Genomic DNA, 23,428 nt, shown 5'->3' on the forward strand with positions numbered 1-23,428 from the left:
TGTTTATTTTTATTCATAGTCTGATCCTTAGCCTGACTTAATGTTATTTCCTGTCTTGTTACTTACAGACTTCTTGCCCTGAATTAATTTGCGTGAAACTCTTATGTGTTGTTGTTGTTGTTAGGTGCCGTTGAGTCAGTTCTGACTCATAGCAACTCTCTGTCCAGCAGAACAAAACACTGCCTGGTCCTGTACCATCCTCACAATCGTTGCTGTGTTTGAGCTCATTGTTGCAGCTACTGTCAGTCCATCTCACTGAAGGTCTTTCTCTTTTTCACAGACCCTCTACTTTACTAAGCATGATGTCCTTCTCCAGGGACTGGTCCCTCCTGATAACATGTCTAAAGTACACATCCAAATCCTTATGTAGCATGCTTATTTAGGCAAGAAAGTGGAGCGTCGAAGAATCTTTTTAAGCAATATAGAGCATTTAGTGATAGTGGTGTTTTTATAAGAATAGTCTAATCTGGTGGAAATAGTTGAAAATGTAAAAATTCACTAATTAACCAGTGTCCAGTAAACAAGACAAAAAATGCTTTCAAAGTTTATAGAGTCATAGAATTACTAGAGCTGGAAAAGAAAATCCCCAGGAACCTAAGACCTCTGTGCTCTTAAAGGAAATAAGTGATTCATGAGTAATTTTCATATACTTGACTTTCTGAACTTTTAGATTCTACATGGACTTCATCTATTACAAATTTGATATACTGTGGATTAATACCTTTTGCCACCTAGTATGTGAAAACAAAAAAATATGTGCTGTTGTCTCCCAAGTGAGGTGATAGTGAAATAGCAAGCATTTTAGTAATGCTTTATTCTATTTTGCTTAGACTAATTTTCTTAGGTGACCTGTACTGCACATTTAATTTGGAGGAGGAAAACAAACAAACAAAAAAAACCCTTTGCTCTCAAGTTGATTCTGACTCATAACGACTCTATCGAATAGAGTAAAACTGCCCCATAGGGTTTCCAAGGCGCAGCTGGTGGATTCATACTGCTGACCTTTTGGTTAGCAGCCAAGCTCTTAACCAGTGTACCACCAGGGCTCCTAATTTGGAGAAAGTCTTGCTAAATTATGCTTCTCTGAATTCATTCTTCTGGCTTGTACCTAATATTTGTGTACTGTTGCTTTTCAAACTCGTGGTCACTCATTTTGTTAATGGAATGATATCTGAGAATGACTGTTAGGTTATATTTTGATTTTCGATCCTGGATAATAATTTTTCTTTATCTGTAAGTAAACAAATGAACAAGATCGAAGCCTGTTGCCATCAAGTCTGTTCCAACTCATAGCAACCCTATGGAGCTGCCCCACAGGGTTTCCAAGGCAGTAATCTTTACAGAAGCAGACCGCCACATCTTTTTCCCCCAGAGCAGCTGGTGGGTTTGAACCACCATACTTTCGGTTAGCAGCTGAGTGCTTAACCACTGCCGTTTAATTACCACCAGATTGTATGTAAAACATTAGAATATATCACAGTTCCTGTATTGGAATATCTTTCATTTTAAGCTGTTTTTCAAAAATGTCAAATTAGGGGGGGAAAAAAAGGAAGACTTTTTTATTTTCTGAAGACTTGAGGAAGTGACTGAGTTAGAGCTTAACAGCATTCTATCTAGTGATTTATAGTTTACAAAGCATCTTCCATTTTTTATCTCTTTGGCCAGTCTTGAAAGTGAGGAAAGCTGCTCAGTTTTGCAGGGGAGGATACTGAGACTCAGACTCTGTCACACAAGTGTTTAGATATATCTCTTATTGGAGAATTGAGATTTTGCAGCCCAGCTTTTTTTAGGGACTACTTAGAAAAAATATGGGAAGAATAAAGATGAAATGGGGGTGCTGTGGACAGTACAGGAGGAGCAGTTTAAGGGAAGCTGAAGTTACAGAGTGGGCTACAGAGTGGTCCTGGAATAGTAAAAAAATTCTCAGTGCAGTTAAGGAAAACATATCCAGTAGCTAGAGAATACAACTCCGTGAAGGAAGGCATTGTTTTATTACAGTACTGCAGGACTGACCCCCATCTACTTAACTCCCCTATTTTCTACTCACATATTTTCCACTCTTCAGACTTCAGAGTTTAAGTGAACCTTAGAGACCATTAACCCCTTCGTGCCCAGCTGCACATACAGCAACCGGGAACTTTTTCAGCCCCTGGGGTTTATTGGGAAGCTGTTGTACTGCTGACAGTACGTGCTGCAGCAAGGCAAGGGCCTTTATGACTGTTTGAAACTGAAGAATCTGGTGTGTGCTGCAGATTACTGTTTTTACAGGGTATTAGGTGTCTGAATTTTGGTAGGAAAAATAGAAATTTGAAATTTTTTGTTACACATATATACCAATAGACCCAGTGGGGACTCTGGGGTATAATTAACGGTACTTTGTATATACCACTAAAAACTTAGGGTAGACTTGTGGGAGGCAGCAAAGAAAAAAAAAAAAAAAAAACACGTACAAAAAACCAAGGGGGAAAAAAAAACACGTGCTACCTACCCAAAATTCAGACACACACAGTGATTCAGCGTGCTTCCATTAATGAAAACACATGGTATCAACAATAAATTCAAAGCAGAAAATAATCGGATCACCAAAGGGTTACGTCTGACTCCTGTGTTTTTAAATAATGAACCTAACCCAGGTAATAAGCCACATGTCCAATTTGTGTAGTTCAGATGCCCTGAGTTCCAGGTCGCTACTGTTTACAAAAGCACATTCTTTTGGAACTCTTTAATTAAAAGTTATCCACTTTAAAAATAATAATAATAAAAAGTACATCCATATAGATTGGAGTTCAAAAGTAATTTTGGTCCACCTACATGTGCATAGGAGTGTACTAGATACTTGAGTTCAGACAATTACTTTTTGCTAGGAGCTGCTTTTTAAAAAGAGGAAAAAAGGTTTTCAGAATTTCTAATAGACCACTTGCCCTAAACTAATTCCCTGGAAAACAACATTATTATGAGGGCTAAATTGAGGTTTTTCAGCCCTGAGATCAGTTACAACAACTTTCTAACTTAGATTTTTTTTTTTTAATTGTCAATATTTTCCTAAGCCTGAGTTCTTACTCCAGTAATTTTTTCTTAAACATTTATGCTGCTTCCCTGTAACCGCTAATTAGTGATGACAGAAAACTAATTGAACAAGCTTCTAATGAACAGAAATACAAAACTCAAAACCATTTTAGGAGGTAGCATATGCGATAAAAAACCGATGGTATTTAAGGAAGAAGTCCAAACTGCACTGAAGACATTGGTGAAAAACAAGGCTCCAGGAGTTGAAAGGATTAAGATGTTTCAACAAACAGATGCAGCGCTGGAGGTGCTCATTTGTCTATGCAAAGAAATTTGGAAGACTGCTACCTGGCCAACCGACTGGAAGAGATCCATATTTGTGCCCATTCCAGAAAAGGGTTATTGTTGTTGTTAGGTGCCGTCGAGTTGGTTCCAACTCATAGCGACCCTACGCACAACAGAACGAAACGCTGCCCAGTCCTGAGCCATCCTTACGATTGTTGTTATGCTTGAGCTCATTGTTGCAGCCACTGTGTCGGTCCACCTCGTTGAGGGTCTTCCTCTTTTCCACTGACCCTATACTCTGCCAAGCATGATGTCCTTCTCCAGGGACTGATCCCTCCTGACAACACGTCAAAAGTATGTAAGACGCAGTCTCGCCATCCGTGCTTCTAAGGAGCATTCTGGTTGTACTTCTTCCAAGACAGATTTGTTTGTTCTTTTGGCAGTCCATGGTATATTCAATATTCTTCGCCAACACCACAATTCAGAGGTGTCAGTTCTTCTTCGGTCTTCCTTATTCATTGTCCAGCTTTCACATGCATATGATGGAATTGAAAATACCATGGCTTGGGTCACGCACACCTTAATCTTCAAGGCGACATCTTTGCTCTTCAACACTTTGAAGAGGTCCTTTGCAGCAGATTTACCCAATGCAATGAGTCTTTTGATTTCTTGACTCCTGCTTCCATGGGTCTTGATTGTGGATCCAAGTAAAATGAAATCGTTGACAACTTCAATCTTTTCTCCGTTTATCATGATGTTTCTTATTGGTCCAGTTGTGAGAATTTTTTGTTTTCTTTATGTTGAGGTGCAATCCATACTGAAGGCTGTAGTCTTTGATCTTCATTAGTAAGTGCTTCAAGTCCTCTTCACTTTCAGCAAGTAAGGTTGTGTCGTCTGCATAACGCAGGTTGTTAAATGAATCTTCCTCCAATCCTCATGCCCCGCTCTTCTTCATATAGTCCAGCTTTTCGTATTATTTGCTCAGCATACAGATTGAATAGGTATGGTGAAAGAATACAACCCTGACGCACACCTTTCCTGACTTTAAACCAATCAGTATCCCTTTGTTCTGTCCGAACAACTGCCTCTTGATCTATGTAAAGGTTCCTCATGAGTAGAATTAAGTGTCTTGGAATTCCCATTCTTCCAATGCTATCCATAATTTGTTATGATCCACACAGTCAAATGCCTTTGCATAGTCAGTAAAGCACAGGTAAACATCCTTCTGGTATTCTCTGCTTTCAGCCAGGATCCATCTGACATCAGCAATGATATCCCTGGTTCCACATCCTCTTCTGAAACCGGCCTGAATTTCTGGCAGTTCCCTGTTGATATACTGCTGCAGCCGTTTTTGAATGATCTTCAGCAAAATTTTGCTTGCGTGTGATATTAATGATATTGTTCTATAATTTCCGCATTCGGTTAGATCACCTGTCTTGGGAGTAGGCATAAATATGGATCTCTTTTTTTTTCCAGTCAGTTGGCCAGGAAGCTGTCTTCCATATTTCTTGGCATAGACGAGTGAGCACCTCCACGTGTCTGTCAGTTTGTCGTTCTTTGGGGGCTTGCGTGTTGCTGTAATGCTGGAAGCTGTGCCACCGGTATTCAGATACCAGGAGGGTCACACATGGAGGACAGGTTTCAGCTGAGCTTCCAGACTAAGACAGACTAGGAAGAAGGACCTGGCAGTCTACTTCTGAAAAGCATTAGCCAGTGAAAACCTTATGAATAGCAGCAGAACATTGTCTGATAATAGTGCTGGAAGATGAGCCCCCCAGGTTGGAAGGCACTCAAAAGATGACTGGGAAAGAGCTGCCTCCTCAAAGTAGAGTCGACCTTAATGACGTGGATGGAGTAGAGCTTTCGGGACCTTTATTCACTAATGTGGCATGACCCAAAATGAGAAGAAACAGCTGCAGACATCTGTTAATAATAGGAACCTGGAATGTATGAAATATGAATCTAGAAAAATTGGAAATCGTAAAAAATGAAATGAAACGCATAAACATCGATTGCCTAGGCATTAGTGAGCTGAAATGGACTGGTATTGGCCATTTTGAGTCGGACAGTCATATAGTCTGCTATGCTGGGAATGACAGCTTGAAAAGGAATGGTGTTGCATTCATGGTCAAAAAGAACATTTCAAGATCTATCCTGAAGTACAGTGCTGTTAGTGATAGGATGTTATCCATATGCCTACAAGGAAGACCAGTTAATATGACTATTATTCAGATATACTCACCAACCACTGGGGCCAAAGATGAAGAAATAGAAGATTTTTATCAGCTGCTGCAGTCTGAAAGAGAAGGGTTATCCAAGAGAATGTGGAAATCATCAAACATTATCATTAATATCACACGCAAGTAAAACTTTGCTGAAGATAATTCAAAACTGGTTGTGACATTACGTTGATGGGGACCTGCCAGAAATTCAAGCCAGATTCAGAAAAGGATATGGAACGAGGGCTATCATTGCTGATGTCAGATGGATCTTGGCTGAAAGCAGAAAAGGATGTTTACTTGTGTTTTATTGACTGTGCAAAGGCATTAGATTGTTTGGATCATAACAAATTATGGATAAAATTGTGAAGAATGGGAGTTCTGGAACACTTAATTGTACTCATGAGGAACCTGTACATAGACCAAGAGGCATTCATTTGAACAGAGCAAGGGGATACTGCGTGGTTTAAAATCAGGGAAGGTGTGTGTCCAGGTTGTATCCTTTCACCTTATTTATTATTCAGTCTGTATGCTGAGCATATAATCTGAGAAGCTGGACTATGTAAAGAAGAATGCTGCATCAGTGTTGGAGGAAGGCTCATTAACAGCTTGGGATATGCAGATGACACAACCTTGCTTGCTGAACGTGAAGAGGACTTGAAGCCCTTACAGATGAAGATCAAAGACTACAACCTTCAGTATAGATTACAGCTCAGCATAAAGAAAACAAAAATCCTTAATAACTGGGCCAAGATTGATGTTGTCAAGGGTTTCATTTTACCTGGATCCACAATCAAGACCCATGGAAGCAGCATTCAAGAAATCAAATGATGCATTGCATTAGGAAAATCTGCAAAAGACCTGTGTAAGGTGTTCAAAAGCAAAAATGTCATTTTGAGGACCAAGGTGCGTCTGACCCAAGCTTGATGTTTTCAGTCACCCTATATGCATGCAAAAGTTGGGCAGTGAACAAGGAGGACCAGAGAAGAATTGATTGATGCCTTTGAATTATGATGTTGGTTATTGAATGCACCATGGACTTCCAGAAGAGCCAGTAAATTTGTGTGGGAAGAAGTACAGCCAGAATGCTGCTTGGAAGCGAAAATGGCGAGAGTTCGTCTCACATACTTAAGACATGTTATGAGGAGGGTTCTGGAGAAAAGGACATCATGCTTGGTAAAGTAGAGGGTCAGTGAAAGAGAGGAAGACCCTCAAAGAGATGGGTTGACACAGTGGCTGCAGCAGTGGCCTGAAGCGTTAACAATGTGAAGATGGTGCAGGATGAGGCAGTTTCATCCTGTTGTGCATAGGGTCGGTATGAGCTGGAACTGAGACAACACCTAGCAGCAACAACAGCATAACAGCTTGCATACGTTTTGAGATATGGACCTGTATGTTCTACTTGGTAAAATAATTTCTTGATTATAAGAGAGTTAAATTATTAGAATCTTACGGTGTTAGCGAAAAGCACCATGATGACTAAATATTTATATTTGAGAAGGTTTGAGATGCCGTATAAACATATTCATTCTTTGACTCAACAAATACTTTTTAATTAAATGCTGTTCGGTGCCAGATACTGTGTCTCAGATATCCAGGATACAAACTAAATAAAACTCAGGACTCAAAAGTGTTGCCCAACTTTTTTTTTAAACTAAGGACCTTTTATTGGGTTTTTTTCCCCAAGCCCCATGTTTTGGATTATTTTACCCCAAAATTGTATTAAATTAGTTTTCCCATTTGAAAAATACATTTGTCTTATGTTAGCATTGTGGTTTGAATGTGATAGCCTTTAGCACATCAGTATAATTTTTGCTGAAATAGTCTTAAGTGAAAGTATGATTTCTTTTAGGGTTTTTTTTTTTTTAATTGGAAATAACTCACGAATTCACTTTATTACCTCTCGTAAGGGCTTGAGGATCTCATATCATCCCTGGATGAAGTAATCCTTTCTATGATTAATATTCTGATTCCATAACAGTTTGACTAAAGCCTTTTTGCCCATCTTTGCCCCTGTTTATTAATATATTAGGTTATGTTGATTAAAATAGAACTATTTTATCCTAGGAAGCCAGCTTTGATACTCTGGAAAGTTAGAAGGATGGAGTTTCTTTTAGGTCACAGCAAACATCTATTCCCGTTAGAAGACAACCATATTTGAAAATCAAATAAATCTAATTATTGCATCGGTCACTAAACAGGCCATGGTAAGAATAAATTATAGTTCGTTTGTGTAGTACTGGATAACTTGGAGTTTGTTTTGAGTAAGGTTTTTTTTTTTTAATCTTATAAACTCTGTAGGGAATAATAAATACGCTTAATATTTCTAGGTAGTGTTTCCTGACTGGTGGCATATGTTACATTATTATAGTTACTAAGAAAAATATCTAAATGATACTGAAAGTAATCATAATTTTCATGCCACTGAAGACTGTCATTTTCAGGGGATATCTGTAAAAGTGAAGCTTTACTTTGGAAATAGATGTACCTTTTTTTATACAATAAGTGTTTCTGAGATGTTGTAATGTAGTCACTGTTTTAATAAATAAAATTATATTTAAATGAACTAACATGGTTTATTTTAGAGTCCTGTTTTAATACTTCTGTAAATCAGTGAATAGTCACCTTCCTAATTTATCATTCTTGATTTTCACATATGTATTTGAGTTGCTTAAAGCAAGAAATAAATTTAAGTATATCAGATTCTTTGCCTTTGTCAGTTTAATGGCCTTTTGAAAGTGGATTTTGTGGCTTTTTGATGGTTTTGACATTGCTGCTTTACTAGAGTCAGTCTTTAAATACAGCTTTAGGCATTTTAAAACTTCTTAAACTGTTTTTGAGTTGACTCCACAAATAACTCTGTTTTTATACTCCCTTATGCTCGAAGTTCAGATTGGTAAGATTTTATTATTTTGCCTACTTACAGGTAATTTATTAGGTATAGGACCTTGTTTTACTCACTGCTCTATGTCCAGTGCCTGGAATAGTGCCTAGTATGTAGTAGGAACTCAATAAGTATTGGTAATAAGTATTTGTTATTGAATGACGCACTGTAAGGAGAAAGACTAGTTGCTGTTGAGGTGATTGTGACTCGTGGTGACCCTGTGTATGTCAGCGTAGAACTTTGCCCCATAGAGTTTTCAGTGGCTGATTTTTTGGATCACCAGACCATTCTTCTGAGGCACCTCTGGTTAGACTCAAACCTCTAATCTTTCAGTTAGCAGCTGTTCGCACTATCTAGAGACTCCAAGGGGAAAGGCAGCAGAGATAAATTGTAGTGTTCTTAAATCTGTTGACAATCTAACTAGTGTTTTATTCACTTTGGAAGCTTATTCTTAAATTTCTAATTTATTTCTATAGAGAAGTCATGTGTCTCATGTTTCTGAAGTGTGGTTGATTACTAGATTATGTTATTGTTACCAGTCGTTGTTAGCTGTCATCAGGCCAGCCCCTGACTGTTGGTAACCTCATACGCAGTGGGATCAGACTGTTATGATCCATAGGGTTTTCGCTGGCTAATTTTTCTGAAGTAGATTGACAGGCTTTCCTTTCTAGTCTTAGTCTGGAAGCTCCATTGAAACCCGTTTAGTACCAGAGTAACACGCAGGTCTCCACTGACAGATGGGTAGTAGCCATGCTTGAGGTGCATTGGCTGCAATCAGACCCAGGTCTCTCCTATGGAAGCCAAGAATTCTACCCCCGAACCACTGCTGCCCTACCAGATATGGTTGGCCTTTAATGTTTTCTTCCCAATTGTTCTATTAATAGAGTTTATCTCTTTAAAAATAGTGTTTCTCCCCCCACCGCCCCCCAAAAAGTATTTCTCTTCAATCCAGGTTTTTGAGCCAGTTCTGTTGCTTGGTGTATCCTTACTGCTTCAAAATCAAAACCAATTTATGAGGGGTTGCCCTTAGAAAAGGGTGGCTGTAGGTCATCAGTAGGTGACCAAATAATGATGATCAGTGGGTCATCATTATTTGGCCTTATTCTTCCTTCGGTTATGATAAGTCATAATGCTTTCACATTTTAGCAAGAGCTGCATATATGAGCATTATGACACTTTTTTTATTGTAGAAATAAAACTTTTAAAATATAGAAACTATAATTCCATTTGGTTAGCGAAATATCATTTAAAGCTTTGATTTAGAAACTGTGGATATCAGTTTTTTTTCCCCCATAACATGAATTTGTTAGTATTGGCACAGTCTAGATTTGGTATGTGTTTTCTTTCCCTTTCCAGTTGGCCAGATTATAGTCATATTGTCCTCAGATCTTAAGCTGAGGAAGACACTTTCTTCTAAGGAGAGTATTTAGTATTCTGGTTGAAGTTGCCTCCTTTGGAGTAAAAAAAAAAAATACTCCTCATAATTTCATGGATTCTAAAATAATATTTGTTCACTTTAAAAGACACCAAGAAATAGGGAACCTAGATGTAGTTCATTTCATTTTATTTTAAAAAGATACCGAGTTTGTAGAAAATATCATATTGGCAAACATTCTTTTACGACCTACCTTTTGAAAAATTATCACTGTGAGTTGTTATTTAGGTGTCCCAAGTGTGGGCTTTTATGACAGGATTTATCACTGGTAGCAAATGAGTAAATCGAGAGGAATTTATTTTATCCTGTAGCCTCTTCCTGTATGTGTTGGTCAGTGTCTTTTTCCCACTGGGATTTTTTTCCTTGTTCTGGAGCCTTTTTAATTATGGAAAGAAATTACTCCTTGGCCTGGGCAGTAATGTCACCTTCAGAGTACTTTGAAAGCCTGGCTGTGTATTTCCTCTGAGTTGCCTCTGAGTGGACTAACTGTAAAGTCAGCCTTTTTGATACTACTTTCCCCGGACTTCCTGGTCTCCAAAGGTTGGCTTTGTTGTATGCAGAAAGAAAGATGTTGGCAGGCTTGGGAAGACTGTTCATCAAAAGGAAACAAAATGCAAAGGAAAGCCACTTAAAGAGTTACATTTATTCATAACAGAACTCAAATGCACCTGAGTTTTCCACACACTGAAGATCTAAGGTTATTTTCTTGGCCTCTTGTTATATTTTGGGGGGAGGTCTTCAGGACTCCACCCTCCCTGTCTGCATTATCCTCATAGAGTTCTTTTATAAAGCAAATCACTTGATCAATGTCCAATTGATCTGAGTCTTTGATGTAATTTCTTTAAGGAAAAGTCCCACCTTGGGCCCCAATACCGATTTACCAAAATGAGAGATTGGAAGCTCCAGCTGGTTTTCTCACTCTAAACTGGCAGCTTCCCTCTCCCTAAGTATTGAAGAGGAGGAGGTTCATGTTCTCAAGTAGCAGTACAAAAATCTCACACCCTAGTCCTACCGGCATGGAAACAGCTGCCACAGCACAAAATGTTCTTTCTCTGTCCCCAGCTGAAATTGGGGGAGGGACAAAGCCTAATTGTTACTTTACCCCATCCTGTCTGCCTGCTAGAAGGCCTATTTCCTACCCTAATGGTTTCTGCCTAACAAATGGTGTTTCTTTTTTACAGCATTATGATCCTGGACTTGTTGTGGTGATGGTAAACTTAGCAGTGGTAATTTTTTATTTTCAGACTGAATTACTCCTTTTGTCATCAGTGCACCAATATGTTAGGCTTACTTTCTCTGTTGTAGCCTTCATCCTTCTGCTTGGTCTTTTTCATTTTCCTTTCCTTTCCTTATGCAACTTGTCTGATCCTTGTTCATTAAAGGGTAATGTTAAGAAGGGATGTATCTGTTTGTGTTAGAACTGCCAAAAAAAATCGTTAAAATATTAAATTCTAATACTGTCAAAACTTGATTTCCCCACAATGTAATGGGCACTAGCACTTGCTACTGCAATTTATAAATAAAACAAACTTTGACTGCCTTAGAAGGCAAAAGTACTAATGCAGAGTTTATAAACAGGGGTTTACAGAGGTAATGAATTTGTACCAAAATTTTCTCTCGATTCTTGCAAAGCAAATTCCAGTAGACCAAAAAGGATACCTAAAAAAAAAAAAGTAAACTCCTCTGACATTTATTTTCAGTCACTTCATTGGACCATTTGTTTTTACCAGTAAATCCCTGATTGAGACGTTATGAAAGTGATATTGCACCTAGGAAGTCATTTTTATAACCTGTCTTTAATTTGGTCCTTTTGCTAAAGATTGCAGTCACTGCTTATTTATTATACCATTGGGCCTAAGGTAGTAATGCATTTTTGTTCCTTTAACTGGCAGTCTTTGATAGTACCTAAAAGAAGGCTGTATTCTAGAACTTTTTTTTTTTTTTGCTGGCATGAGATGCTTTATTTAAAGATAATTGTTTCTAATTATATCCCTATTTGTTTAAAAGCAGTAATGGGATATTTGTAATAAGAGGAACTCCTGGATTTCTCATTACTTTTTAAGACAAAAATTAATCTCATAAATAAAGAGCAACTGAATACAAGTGGTTGCCTTTCATTTTGAAAGCAGTTTCTTTTTTCCCCCAGGATCAGTCCCAGTCACAATCATAGTACTTTTTAAAAAAAATAAATAAATTTTTTTTTTTTTTTTTGTGGGTAATGCTTCAGATTTAGCCAGGCAAAACTCACAGCCCAAAGGTATAATATATATGTTTATATAACAAAACAAAACAAAAAACAGTTGTTTACACCAGCCTGAGTGAAATGATGAGGGAAGTAAACATTGTGTTTTTTCACTAAAGGTGTACAACGGATAAGGTAAGTCCTTTTCTCAGTGGGCTTACATCACAATAAACTGCGCAAGTTGTGATGTAAAACAGCTGTGGTAGTAAAGTGCTTGTCTGCCCCATTTTGCTTTGTTTGGCTGGTTATGAGTGGATTAAATATACATTAAAAAAATTCTCCAGCATAGATTGATTAGTTTAAAGTCAATTTTCTTCGCAACTAGTCCTTTTCACAGCTTACCGATTGCCATTTGCCAGTGTTAAATCCACTCTGGGAAATGGGACCTCAGAGCACTAGTTTATAAAAAAATAAAAATGTCCTTTGTCCCTAAAAGCAACTGACTGTTGCTTTTTGTTTAAATTTTTCACAGCCTCATTTAAATGTAAACCATCTTTTGAAAACAAACAAAAATATTAAATATACTGAGTTGGAATTACAGTTTTCTTGCATCATATTTGAAAATGTACTTTTTTGATTTAAGCATATCAGTTGATATATTTATTACCAGTTAAAAAATGTGTATGGCAGGGTGTCAGTAGGCAGTAAGAATGAAGCGATTCACAATGGGAGGTTATTTTGGGATCTTTTGAAAAAGCTTTTACTTTTAAACCTCCTAGTGTCGTTGCTTGGAATGCTTTGCGTTTCTTATTAATTTAATTTTGTCATAGTAAAATGGAAGTATCCCAACTAGAAGGTCAGCCAAGGGGGTTAGCTGAGTTTAAACCAGAAGAAGTAGGTTTGAGTGTAAGCTGTGAGAATGGCTTGTGTTTGGTTCACTGTAGCTTTCTGGTCTCTGCACTCCAAGGCAAGATCTCTAACCACCCAAACCCAATATGTAAAGTAAGCTGTTGGCTTGTCTTTGTGTCTTACCTTGATTATATGTTCCTGTTACAGGGAGAACAGATCCTATCCCTATCGTTGTCAAGTATGATGTCATGGGCATGGGTCGCATGGAAATGGAGGTAAATTAATCTTATTAGCTCACTTGTTTTATGGGATTCAAAATCAATATTAATTCCAAATTCAGATGCCAATGCAAGAATACACTTAGTAGATGGAATTATAGTTTTAGTATTTTTGTTTCAACAATTTTGAAGTACTATTTTACATTCTCATTTAGTGCTTATCTTTGAGGCAAGTGGATAAAAAATAATGGCCCTGCTTTAAGTGAGGCATAAAGAAGTTGAGTGGTTTGCCCAGGGTTATGCAGCAAGGCAAAATCAAACTTAGATTCAGACCCTGATGCTCATTTCGGTAGGCAGTGTTGTTCAGCTCTTAAAATATTTGCTGTGATAAAAGCTTTGCCCTTCTAGAGCCATGTACAATGGCCACCTATGATACCTGCTTTTCATTACCTAAAATATTTTTCCCATTTACTCCTAATCCTTTACCATTGAACTTTGAAGTCTTTTATTTATCAGCAAATGTGTCTTTTGGGAGCCACCAACATGAAAGGATTAATGAGCTATTTTTGCATGCTGTTTTCTCTGTGGGGTGACAGTAAAGCAAGAGGTAGCTGAGCAAAATAGAAAGTTTTTGTTTCCAAGCAATACTGTAGTTGTGCAGATGACTTCTTCATAGCTAATTCTGGCATACTTCAGGAATTAAGACTAATTATATCTATTTTCCTTAAGCTCGATTATGCTGAAGATGCTACCGAACGGCGCCGTGTCCTAGAGGTAGAAAAAGAAGATACGGAAGAGCTGAGACAAAAGTACAAGGTACCTAAATGAAGCCATTCTTACGGGTAGGGTGCTCACACTGAAGGATAGTCATTTTTGGTCAGTAGTATCTCTGTTGACGACAACATTGTTTTGACATTTGGTAGAAATTAGATCTCAGATATCTGTTGCTTTCCCATATATTGCCTCTGTAAAAACTATAGAGATAATAATACCTACCTTGTAAGTATGTTGGGAGAAAAAAACTTTTTATTTTTTGTAAGTATATTGGGAGGATTTCAGTAGTTAGTATTTGAAAACACAATACGTGCCACACATAGGTAGTCAATAAGTAGTAGCAGTGAAAAGTGTTACTTAAGAGTCCTTTGAAAGCTTGATACCTATTGATAAGACTTTGCTTTTTATTTTACTTTTTAATTAATGGGTGAAGTATTTTAAGAATAACAAAATAATTGAAAACTTTTTGTTCATCGTTAATTAAACTCAGTTCTAAAGCAGAAGTTCATTTTATCACATGGAAGAGCCAAGTTGAATTTTTTTTTTTGAAGGAGGTAGCTATAGAAAGCTCTGGGCCTTCAGATGTGTTACAAATTAGCTTTCAAAAAGCCTGATTAGGGAACATGCCTTTTGAGGCATTTTAAGGGCACCCAGTCTCTACCACAAAATAAATGAATTTGAAGATAAAAACTGGTTTAGTTAAGGCTGTCATATAGAAACTGATTTTAGTCTTGATACTTAACAGTGGGAAGAGAAAAAAGGGATTTATTTATAAGAATCTTTTCTACCATAACAAGGAGGAGAAGAAATGAAGCCATAGCCTATCAGTTAAATGTGAGCGTTTAAGGTCTATAAGGCACCTTGTAAAGCCTCACAACTACTTTTATCTGCCTATAAATTTAGCTTAATGTCTTGAATTGCCTAAATTGGTGAGACAGAGGGAAAGGAGTAATGTACCAACCTGGGGCCATAAGAATCAAGTTTTTTTTAGTCCTGGAAAGCAAGGATCTATTATTTTCTTCATTTGTTAAGGTATATAAGTCAGGCATAAATTAAGACAACTATCCAAGGACTTAGGTGGTTTGGACATGTTATGAGGAAGGACCAATCCCTAGAGAAGTACATCATGCTTGGTAAAGTAGAGGGTCAGCAAAAAAGAGGAAGACCCTCAAAGAGATGAATTGACACAGTGGCTGCAGCAGTGGGCTCAGGCATAACAATTGTGAGGATGGGGCAGGACCAGGCCGTGTTTCATTCTGTTGTACGTAGGGTTACTATGAGTCGGAACTGACTTGATGACACCTAACAACTGCATCGAAGGACTTGAAGATATTTGCTTTTGTTTTGAAGTTTTATTACTGTCTATATCACTTTTAAGTGTTTATAGATAACTGCAGAGGGAGTGAAAATCTAGAGTTGAAATTAACTATTTTAAGATTCTAGATGATGGTGAGTCCAGAAATTGGTGTTTCTCCTACCTCATTGTTATATACCAAGCAGTGATGCGAAGGAACTGTAGGAGGTAGCAGCTATGAGGTGCAATTTATTTCTTTAATACAATTGGCAGCCTAGATGCCCTTCTCTTTCCTCTTCCATATTGTATTGATGACTATCTGAGCCTTGCTGTAGCTTTTGTGGAATTTTTTTTCTACAAGTAAATATACTGAATTTGAAAAGTATACTAAGTATGGTACCTTCAATTACACAAAGTCTCTTACTGAAGCATAGTTATTTTATTGCTTAAACAAGGCTATTATGTGATTGCCAACTGTGGCAGCATTATGAACCGTGTGTTCATTAGATCTCAGAGCTTATTTTAGGTTATTCAGCAACTTGATACAGTCACCTCAGGTTCTAGTATCAAATATCCTTCCTTTGTTACTACTGAACCAAGGCGTTTGCAAAAATATTTGGTTTAGCCACAAGATGCATTTTACCTCTTTTATAGGCATGGGTTTGTTGGAAAGGGTATGTTTCCTAATGGCGAAATTGAGTTTTTTCATTTTTTTTTTCCCCCATAACATCATCATTTTTAGTGATTAGCTTAGATTCAGGTGACAAAGTATATGAATTTTGCAATCAAGATTTTTAAAGGTTTATAATGGAAAATCTTTAAACCATAAAAAAACTTTTGAACCAGTCGTACCGAGAGTAACTAAAGATGTAAGTTAAAAGGAAAAAAAAAAGCAAACTTCTTAAAAGCATCTAAGGGTGGGCAAGATAGTGAGGAGTTAGGCTAAAATCTAAATTGAGCAGTGAAATCATTTTTTCCTGAGGGTGTGGCATTTGCCAAACCTGGAAAAAAGTACAGAGCCCTCTCTCAGTGTGGAGAATTAATAGATACTCCTTATAAAGCTGGAACACCAAAGAGCTATGGGCTTAATGTAAAGATAAACCATAAGCTAACCTGCCTCACCTCTGCTTTCCTATAGAAGGAAAGTTATTGGCCCTGAGCAGAGCAAGGGGCACAGACCATTCCTGAGAGATGCCAGCCCTCACTTTAGATTTGATATTTCAGAAAACCTCAAGATGTGAATTTAGTTAAAAGTTACCCTAGACAGATGTTTTCGCAGGCACCTAAAAGAAACAAATGCAGGTCTTCTCTGGAGGAATAGTCCTTCATCCTAGGCAATATATGTGTGTTTGTGTATGTATGTGTGTGTGTGTATGTATATATATATGTGTGTGTGTATATATACACACACATATACCTAAGAAAGTATCTAATAGAACTTACATAGATGAAGAAAAGATGAGTCAACAACTTAGTAAGCAGGTTTAAGAGATGAATCAACAAGCTTTAGAAAGAATTGGGAAATTGAAAAAAGAAGTCAGAAGAAATTATATAGAATGCAGCACAGAGAAACAAAAACGGAATTGTAAAAGGAAGTTAAGAGACATGGATTATAGAGTAAGAAGTTCTAACATAAAGACTGGAATTCCAGAAGAAAGGGAAATAATGGGACAAAAGCAGTGTTTGGAGAGGTAATGGCTAGGAATTTTTCAGCACTTATGAAAAACACCAAAATTCAGATTCAAGAAGCCCAAAGAATCCCAAGCAGGATAAATAAAAAGAAATGCATATCTATACACAGCCTTTTAAAACTTCAGGGCACTAAAGTCAAAGAAGATCTAGTGAAAAGATTTTCTTCAAAAGAGGAATAGACTAATTGCTGACTTTTCAACACCTGTTTTCTGGGAGATGGTGGAATGATACTGGCAGAGAAGGTACTTGCTAACCTAGAGTTATATACCAGTTGAAATGTGTTTCAAGAATGAGAGTGAAATAAAGGTATTTTCAGATAAAAGGTATGAGAATTCACTGAATTTGGTGAGACCCTCGCTAGAGAGAATGAGAAGGAATATTCTTCAGAAGGAAAGTGATCCTAGGAATAATGTTTGAGATACAAGAAGGAACGATGACTAGAAAATGATAATTAATTAGGTAAACTTAAAATAAGAATTCTATAAAAAATAATTTCTTGTGGTATTAAAAAAAATAGAATTACAACAACTTTTAAAAGTTTCAAAATGAGTAAATGGAGTTAACTTTTTTCTTTTTTGGTTTTTCACCATCTTTATTGTTTATATCAGTACTTTAAATAGGATCAATGAGAGATCCTTTACAGTGTATGCGTGCAAACTTTGTTTCCAATGTAAAAAAAAATTTTTGTGTATGTGTGTGAAAATGTACACAATGAAATACACACCCATTCAAATAATTCTACGTGTGCAAATCAATGACACTGGTTACGTTCTTCACATTGTGTCCACATTCTCACTATCTGTATTCCTGTTTTTTCACCATCATTAATTTTGTTCTCTGTGCCCTTTAAAGTTCTCATCTGTTATTTAGCGTTACCGTTGTCAGTTTGAGCTTACATAGATAATTCTTCAAAGAGAGCAGTGTTCAAGGCCGACATTCTTTATTGAGTTAAACTGTTGTTAGGACCCCTGGTGAGGCAGTGGTTAAACACTCGGCTGCCAGCTGAAAGGTTGACATTTCAAACCCATCAGCTACTCCACGGGAGAAAGATATGACAGACTGCTTCCATAAAGATTTATAGCCTTGGAAATCCTATGAGGCAGTTCTGTTCTGTCCTATCAGGTAGCTGTTAGTCGAAATTTGACTTGACGTCAGTGGTTTTTTTGGGGGGTGCGGGGGAGGACAGGGTTATTTAGTTTAAAAATGACTTCATGGGAGAATTTGGGTTCAAGGTTTAAAGATTATTTCAGGATAGTAGATTCAGGGGTTTCTCTAGTCTCAGTGGATCTAGCAAGTCTGGTTTCCATAAGAATTTGACATTCTCTTCCACATTTTTCTTTTCGATCAGTGTCCATTTATTGGGTCCTGATCAAAATGTTCAGTAATGGTAACCAGGTAACCAACCTTTACTTCTGGTCTCACAGCAAAAGAGGTAGTGTAGTTCATGAACGTAATTAGACCTGTAGTTTATTTTTCCTTCTTCAGTTTCTGGGTTGGAGTTACTTTTCTAAGGTATTTATTTGTCTAGGAGGAGAATAACAGTATTAAATTAAGACTTTGAGAAGATACGTAAGCATGTAGTTATTTTAGGTACCCATTAAAAGAATAGAAACTTTCAAATTAATAGAGGGAAATCTTGAAATGAGAAAAAATAATTATCTGAGAAGAGAAATGAGAGAAAAGGAAATGTGTTGTACCTGGGATAACTAAAAGTATAAAATAAGATGGTAGATAAAATATTAACCCAAATATAGCAGTACAGGTATCCTCCACTTTTTAAAAGTTTGCTTTATACCACTTCATTTTTATGAACGACCTACATTAATACCTGTTTTCACTAACTGAAAGAAATCCGAAGAGGATTTTCATTTGTACAAGAAAAGGTGATAAGCAGAAATAGCATCCAGCGTTTGTTTTACAGTGAGGCTTTAAAGAGGCAGCGTGCACCCAGAGCAGCGACATAGCCAAGCTTCTTCCCCGGGAACTACACTCAGCGTCAAGCCACCATAGCTTTGAAATGTGTCTGTGAGCATCTGTGCTTTATCTTGATTTTTTTTGTGCATCTGTTAGCGAAATGTGTCCTAAGGTGTCAGAAAAGCCTGAGATAGTTCATAAGGGTTTTATGTGTTTATTGCGTATGATTTGGTAGGTTATTTTTTGGGTCTGGGAACGCTCAAGATTTTTTCCCATATGAATTAATGGTAATTGCTTCTTCAGTTTACACTGTTCTAGCTTATGAAAGGTTTCATAGGAATGCTCTGCTTTTGAATAGCAGGGGAAACTTGTAATTATATTAAATAAGAATAGGCTATCTCAGTGGTTCCCAACTTATCTGCATATTAGAATCATCTAGAGAGGTTTTTAAAATTCCAAAGCCTAGGCCATATTCCTAACCAGTTAAATCACTAACCCACCCAGAGGTGGGATACAGACATAACTGTTTTTTGAAGTTGTGCTGGTGATTCTTGTGTGCAGATAAGTTTGGAAACCACTGAACTAAATAAATGCTCCAGTAAAAGAACGAAGATGGTTCGACTGAACTTGAAAAAAATAAAATGTACCTATATGCTGTTGACCAGAGATGTACGTAAAATGTAAGTTTACAGAGAAGCTGAAATGAAAGGGATAGAAAAATACATACCAGGCAAATCTAAACAAAGCTGGTTGTAGCTGTTATTGTCAGCTAAAATAGACGTTAGAGCATATACTATTACTAGAGTTCACTGGCAAGAGAAACACTATTTGTACGTATCTAGTGATACTGCCTCATATATAAAGGGAAAACTGACAGAACTACAAGGAGAAATATTATATCTACCATCAAAGTTGGAGATTTTAACATACCTTTCTGAGTAATTGATAGAAGCAGAGAAAAACATTTTTTCTCTTAGTTTTGAAGATTTTATACTTCCTCAGATTCCTCCTATTTCTCTTTCTGTTTCTATGCAGTCTTCTTTGTTTTTGCCTGAACTTTAGATGCTAGAGTTCCTCTGGTTCATATCTGGTCCTTTTTTTCTGTATACACTGTCCCTGAGCACTGGAATGCTCGTGCCATATGTTCCCTCATCTTTCACGTGATTGGCTTTTTATCCTTTAGGTCTTAGTTTAAATATTATCCCATTAGAGACCTTCCTTAATTGCCCAATTTAAATAGATCCCCTTACTCTCTCTTATTTTCTTGCAACACCTGCTTCTGTAATTTGTAAATATAAATTTTTGTTTGTTCACTTGTTTATAGTCTGACTACTCTGTTAGACAGAAAGGGCCATGAGGAGGACTGTGTATGTTTTGTCTGCCAGTATATATTCTTCATCCAGCACAGCACCTGACACATAAGTACTCCATAAATATTAGTTTCAAGAATAAATTCTTTGAAATAATGGGAAAAGCCAGATTTATTTGGTGCACTGTTTAAAATACAAATATTTTAAAGAATACATTTTTAATATTTTTCAACTAAAAGTTATACTGTCAAGTAAATAATAAATAAATGAAATAGCTGAGTAATTTACAGCCCCATAATATTATGCATTATATTTTGGGGCCTCGTTTTCCCTCCCAAATTTCTTATTTGAACTCTTTGAGGTAGGTAGGGCAGAAATTATTGATCCTCATTTTATTGATCAAAACATTTACCCTGACACATTGTCAGTCATGAATTGTACTACGTTTCTTAAGTCCTAAACGTGCTCTTATTTATCTTGCCACAACCTTTTTTCCTTCTTGCTCTCACTCCCTTATTCCACTACATTTGTTCTTTACCTTCAGATGGTTTTGTAACCTCGGCTTTTGTCAGTGAACTACTCCTTAATTTGTACTTATTTTCCTCTCTTGAAACACAGATTCATTTTTTTACCTCTCTCAGCACTTTGATCCCAACTCTTTTGCCACCTATTTCTTCTCGTATTTAGTCATCAAAAGTCTATTCCCAGTCAGTACAAATACTTGCATTCTTCATTTCTACATCCTTTCTGTAAGTATAGTGTGGGACCGGTGCAAACCTCATTTGGCCCTTAGACATTCCAAGTAATCCTTTTGTATGTCATCTTCCTCTTAGTTCCCTCAGCTGTCATTTTCAAACATTGACTCTCAGGCCTTCATTTTGCCTCAACTGCCCTTGTCCTACCTCCATTTTCCCTTACTCCTCCTAGAAAACTTAAAGAAGATATAGACCATCAGGTAGGATTTCTTTAATCTGCCTATAATACGCTCCATTAAACTTGGGTCCATCTTCTCCCATCCTTAAATATTTCTCTCTTGTATCAGCATCTGTCACGCTATAATCCCTGCCTACATCTGAATTCTAGGTCCTAGCCCTCCCTGTCTTACTGGGGACCTCACACCTCTTTCCCATGTTGGCAAACTCTCTTTACTCATTCTTTTCCTCTCACCAGTAAACATGTTTAAACATTTGTTGGGGGAAAACCCTAAAAGTAAAAAAAAACACTCACTTGAGTCTATCCTCCCATGGAAGCAGAAGCCAAGAAATCAGACGATGTATTGCATTGGGCAAATCTGCTGCAAAAGACCTTTTTAAGTTTTAAAAAGCAAAGATGTCACTTTGATTACTGAGATGCACGTGACCCAAGCCATGGTCTTTTCAATTGCCTCATGCAAGTGAAAGCTGGACAATGAAAAAGAAAGACGAATCAATGCATTTGAGTTGTGATGTTGGCAAAGAATATTAAGTATACCATGGACTGCCAGAAGAACAGACAAATTAATCTTAGAAGAAATACAACAGGCTGGCAAGACTTCAGCTCACTACTTTGGACATGTCATGTGAAAGACTAATTACTAGACAAGTACATCATGTTTGGTAAAGTAGAGGGTCAGCGAAAACGAGAAACCCTCATGTAGACACTCACACATATATATATACATACACATATCCATATCCCTTATATTTGAAAGATACATATAAAATCAACCCTTGGCTAATACTTTCTTTCCTTACATATCTTGTGATATTGTACCATTGTCTTCTGGAATTGACTATGGAAGAAATCAAAGGCTAGCCTGATTTTCCCCCCTTAAAAGAGACCTGATTGTTTTGCCTAGGTGCTTTATGATATTTATGAGATAAAACCAGCTTGGATATTGATACATTATCTTTTCACACGTTGCTGGATTTAGATAACTAATATTTTATTTAGGATCTGAATCTGTGTTATGAGTGAGAGTGGACCACTTTCCTACCTTGTGATGTTCTTGCCATGTTTTGTTGCCAGGGTTCTACTAGTCTCATAAAATGAGTTGGGGGTTATTTCTTCCCCTTCTTAACCGTATTATAATCTGGGCAAATTTGGAATTATTTCTTCTTGAAGGCCTTTAAAATTGCTTGGGCATAGTGTTTTCTTTGTTAAACCAAAACCAAACCAATCCCAGCGCTGTCGAGTCAATTCTGACTCATAGTGACCCTTTAGGACAGAGTAGAACTGCCCCAAGTTTCCAAGGAGTGCCTGGTGGATTTGAACTGCTGACCCTTTGGTTCTCAGCCATAGCACTTAACCACTACACCACTAGGGTTTCCATTAGGCGTTTTTAAAATCTGTTTGCTTGACCTCAGGTACGTGGAATTGGATTAATCATAGTCTTTGGCTTATGAATTACCATCGTCATCAGTTTATAAATTTGTAAACCTACTGGCATAAAATTGTGCATATTAGCCTTTTATCTTTTAATTGTTGTACCATCCTAACCCTGTTCTTATTTCTAAAAGTTTTTTTGTCTTCCTTCTCTTGATTAGTTTTGCCAGAGATTTGTCAGTTTTGTTAGTGTTTTCGAAGAACCAACTTTTGATTTTGTTGAACCTCTCTTTTTAATGTTTTTTCCTCATTAATTCCTGCTCTTTACTGTTTGTTTTCTCTACATTTTCTGGTGTCTAAAGTTATGTGCTTAGCACGTTAATTTTCAGTTTTTCTTTTTTTTCTAGTGTAATCACTTTAAATCTGTTTTCCCCTTTTATTATCACTTAAGCTACATCTTACAAGTTGAGATGTGTCATATTTTTCGTACTGAGTTTCCAATAATTTCCAGTTGATTATGATTTCTTCTTCAACCAGAGTTAGTGTTGCTTAATTTCCAAATATGTGCCTTGTTCCCCCCCTCCCAGTTATTACTGATTTCTAATTTGTAGTGTGGACAGAGAATAATGGCAGTCATTTGAAATGTGTTCAGGCTTGCTGTAATGTGATCAGTTTTCTTAATGTTCTGTATTTACTTGAAGAGAATATATACTCCATTTGTTGAGTTCTCTTTTGTGCATATTCCATTTGGTCAAGCGTGTTAATTGAATTTTTTGAATCAGCTATATCCTTACCAGATTTTTCTTTGTCTGCTTAAACTATCAATTACTGAGATCTCCTACTGAGAGGTATATATAATCTCCTTATGTATTTTGAAGTTACATGAAACTTTACAATTGTTATATCTTCTTAGTGGCTTGGATTTATTATTGTGAAATGACTTTTTTGCCTTAAAGAGTTTCTTTTGTCTGATACTGAAGTTTCCTGTCTCAGCTTTATTTTGGTTAGTGTATTTCCTGGTATATCTTTTTCTATACTTTTAGTAATTTTTTGTGCTTATGC

General features: G+C 36.9%; 1 protein-coding gene across 5 annotated transcripts in view; it reads left to right on the forward strand.

The window, feature by feature from the left end:
* GPATCH8 (G-patch domain containing 8) overlaps positions 1–23,428 on the forward strand; it is a 111,576-nt gene that overhangs the window by 55,185 nt on the left and 32,963 nt on the right. For 3 of the 5 annotated variants that reach the window (XM_010594515.3, XM_064271035.1, XM_064271032.1), the window contains 2 exons: positions 13,068–13,135; positions 13,808–13,894. In XM_010594515.3, coding sequence (XP_010592817.2) covers positions 13,068–13,135; positions 13,808–13,894 — 155 coding nt within the window. Of the gene's footprint in view, positions 1–11,010; positions 11,056–13,067; positions 13,136–13,807; positions 13,895–23,428 lie in introns of all 5 variants that reach the window. The other 2 variants (XM_064271033.1, XM_064271034.1) reach the window with 1 other exon arrangement.

This window comes from Loxodonta africana, chromosome 18, assembly GCF_030014295.1.
Source record: "Loxodonta africana isolate mLoxAfr1 chromosome 18, mLoxAfr1.hap2, whole genome shotgun sequence".
NCBI classification, from domain to species: domain Eukaryota; kingdom Metazoa; phylum Chordata; class Mammalia; order Proboscidea; family Elephantidae; genus Loxodonta; species Loxodonta africana.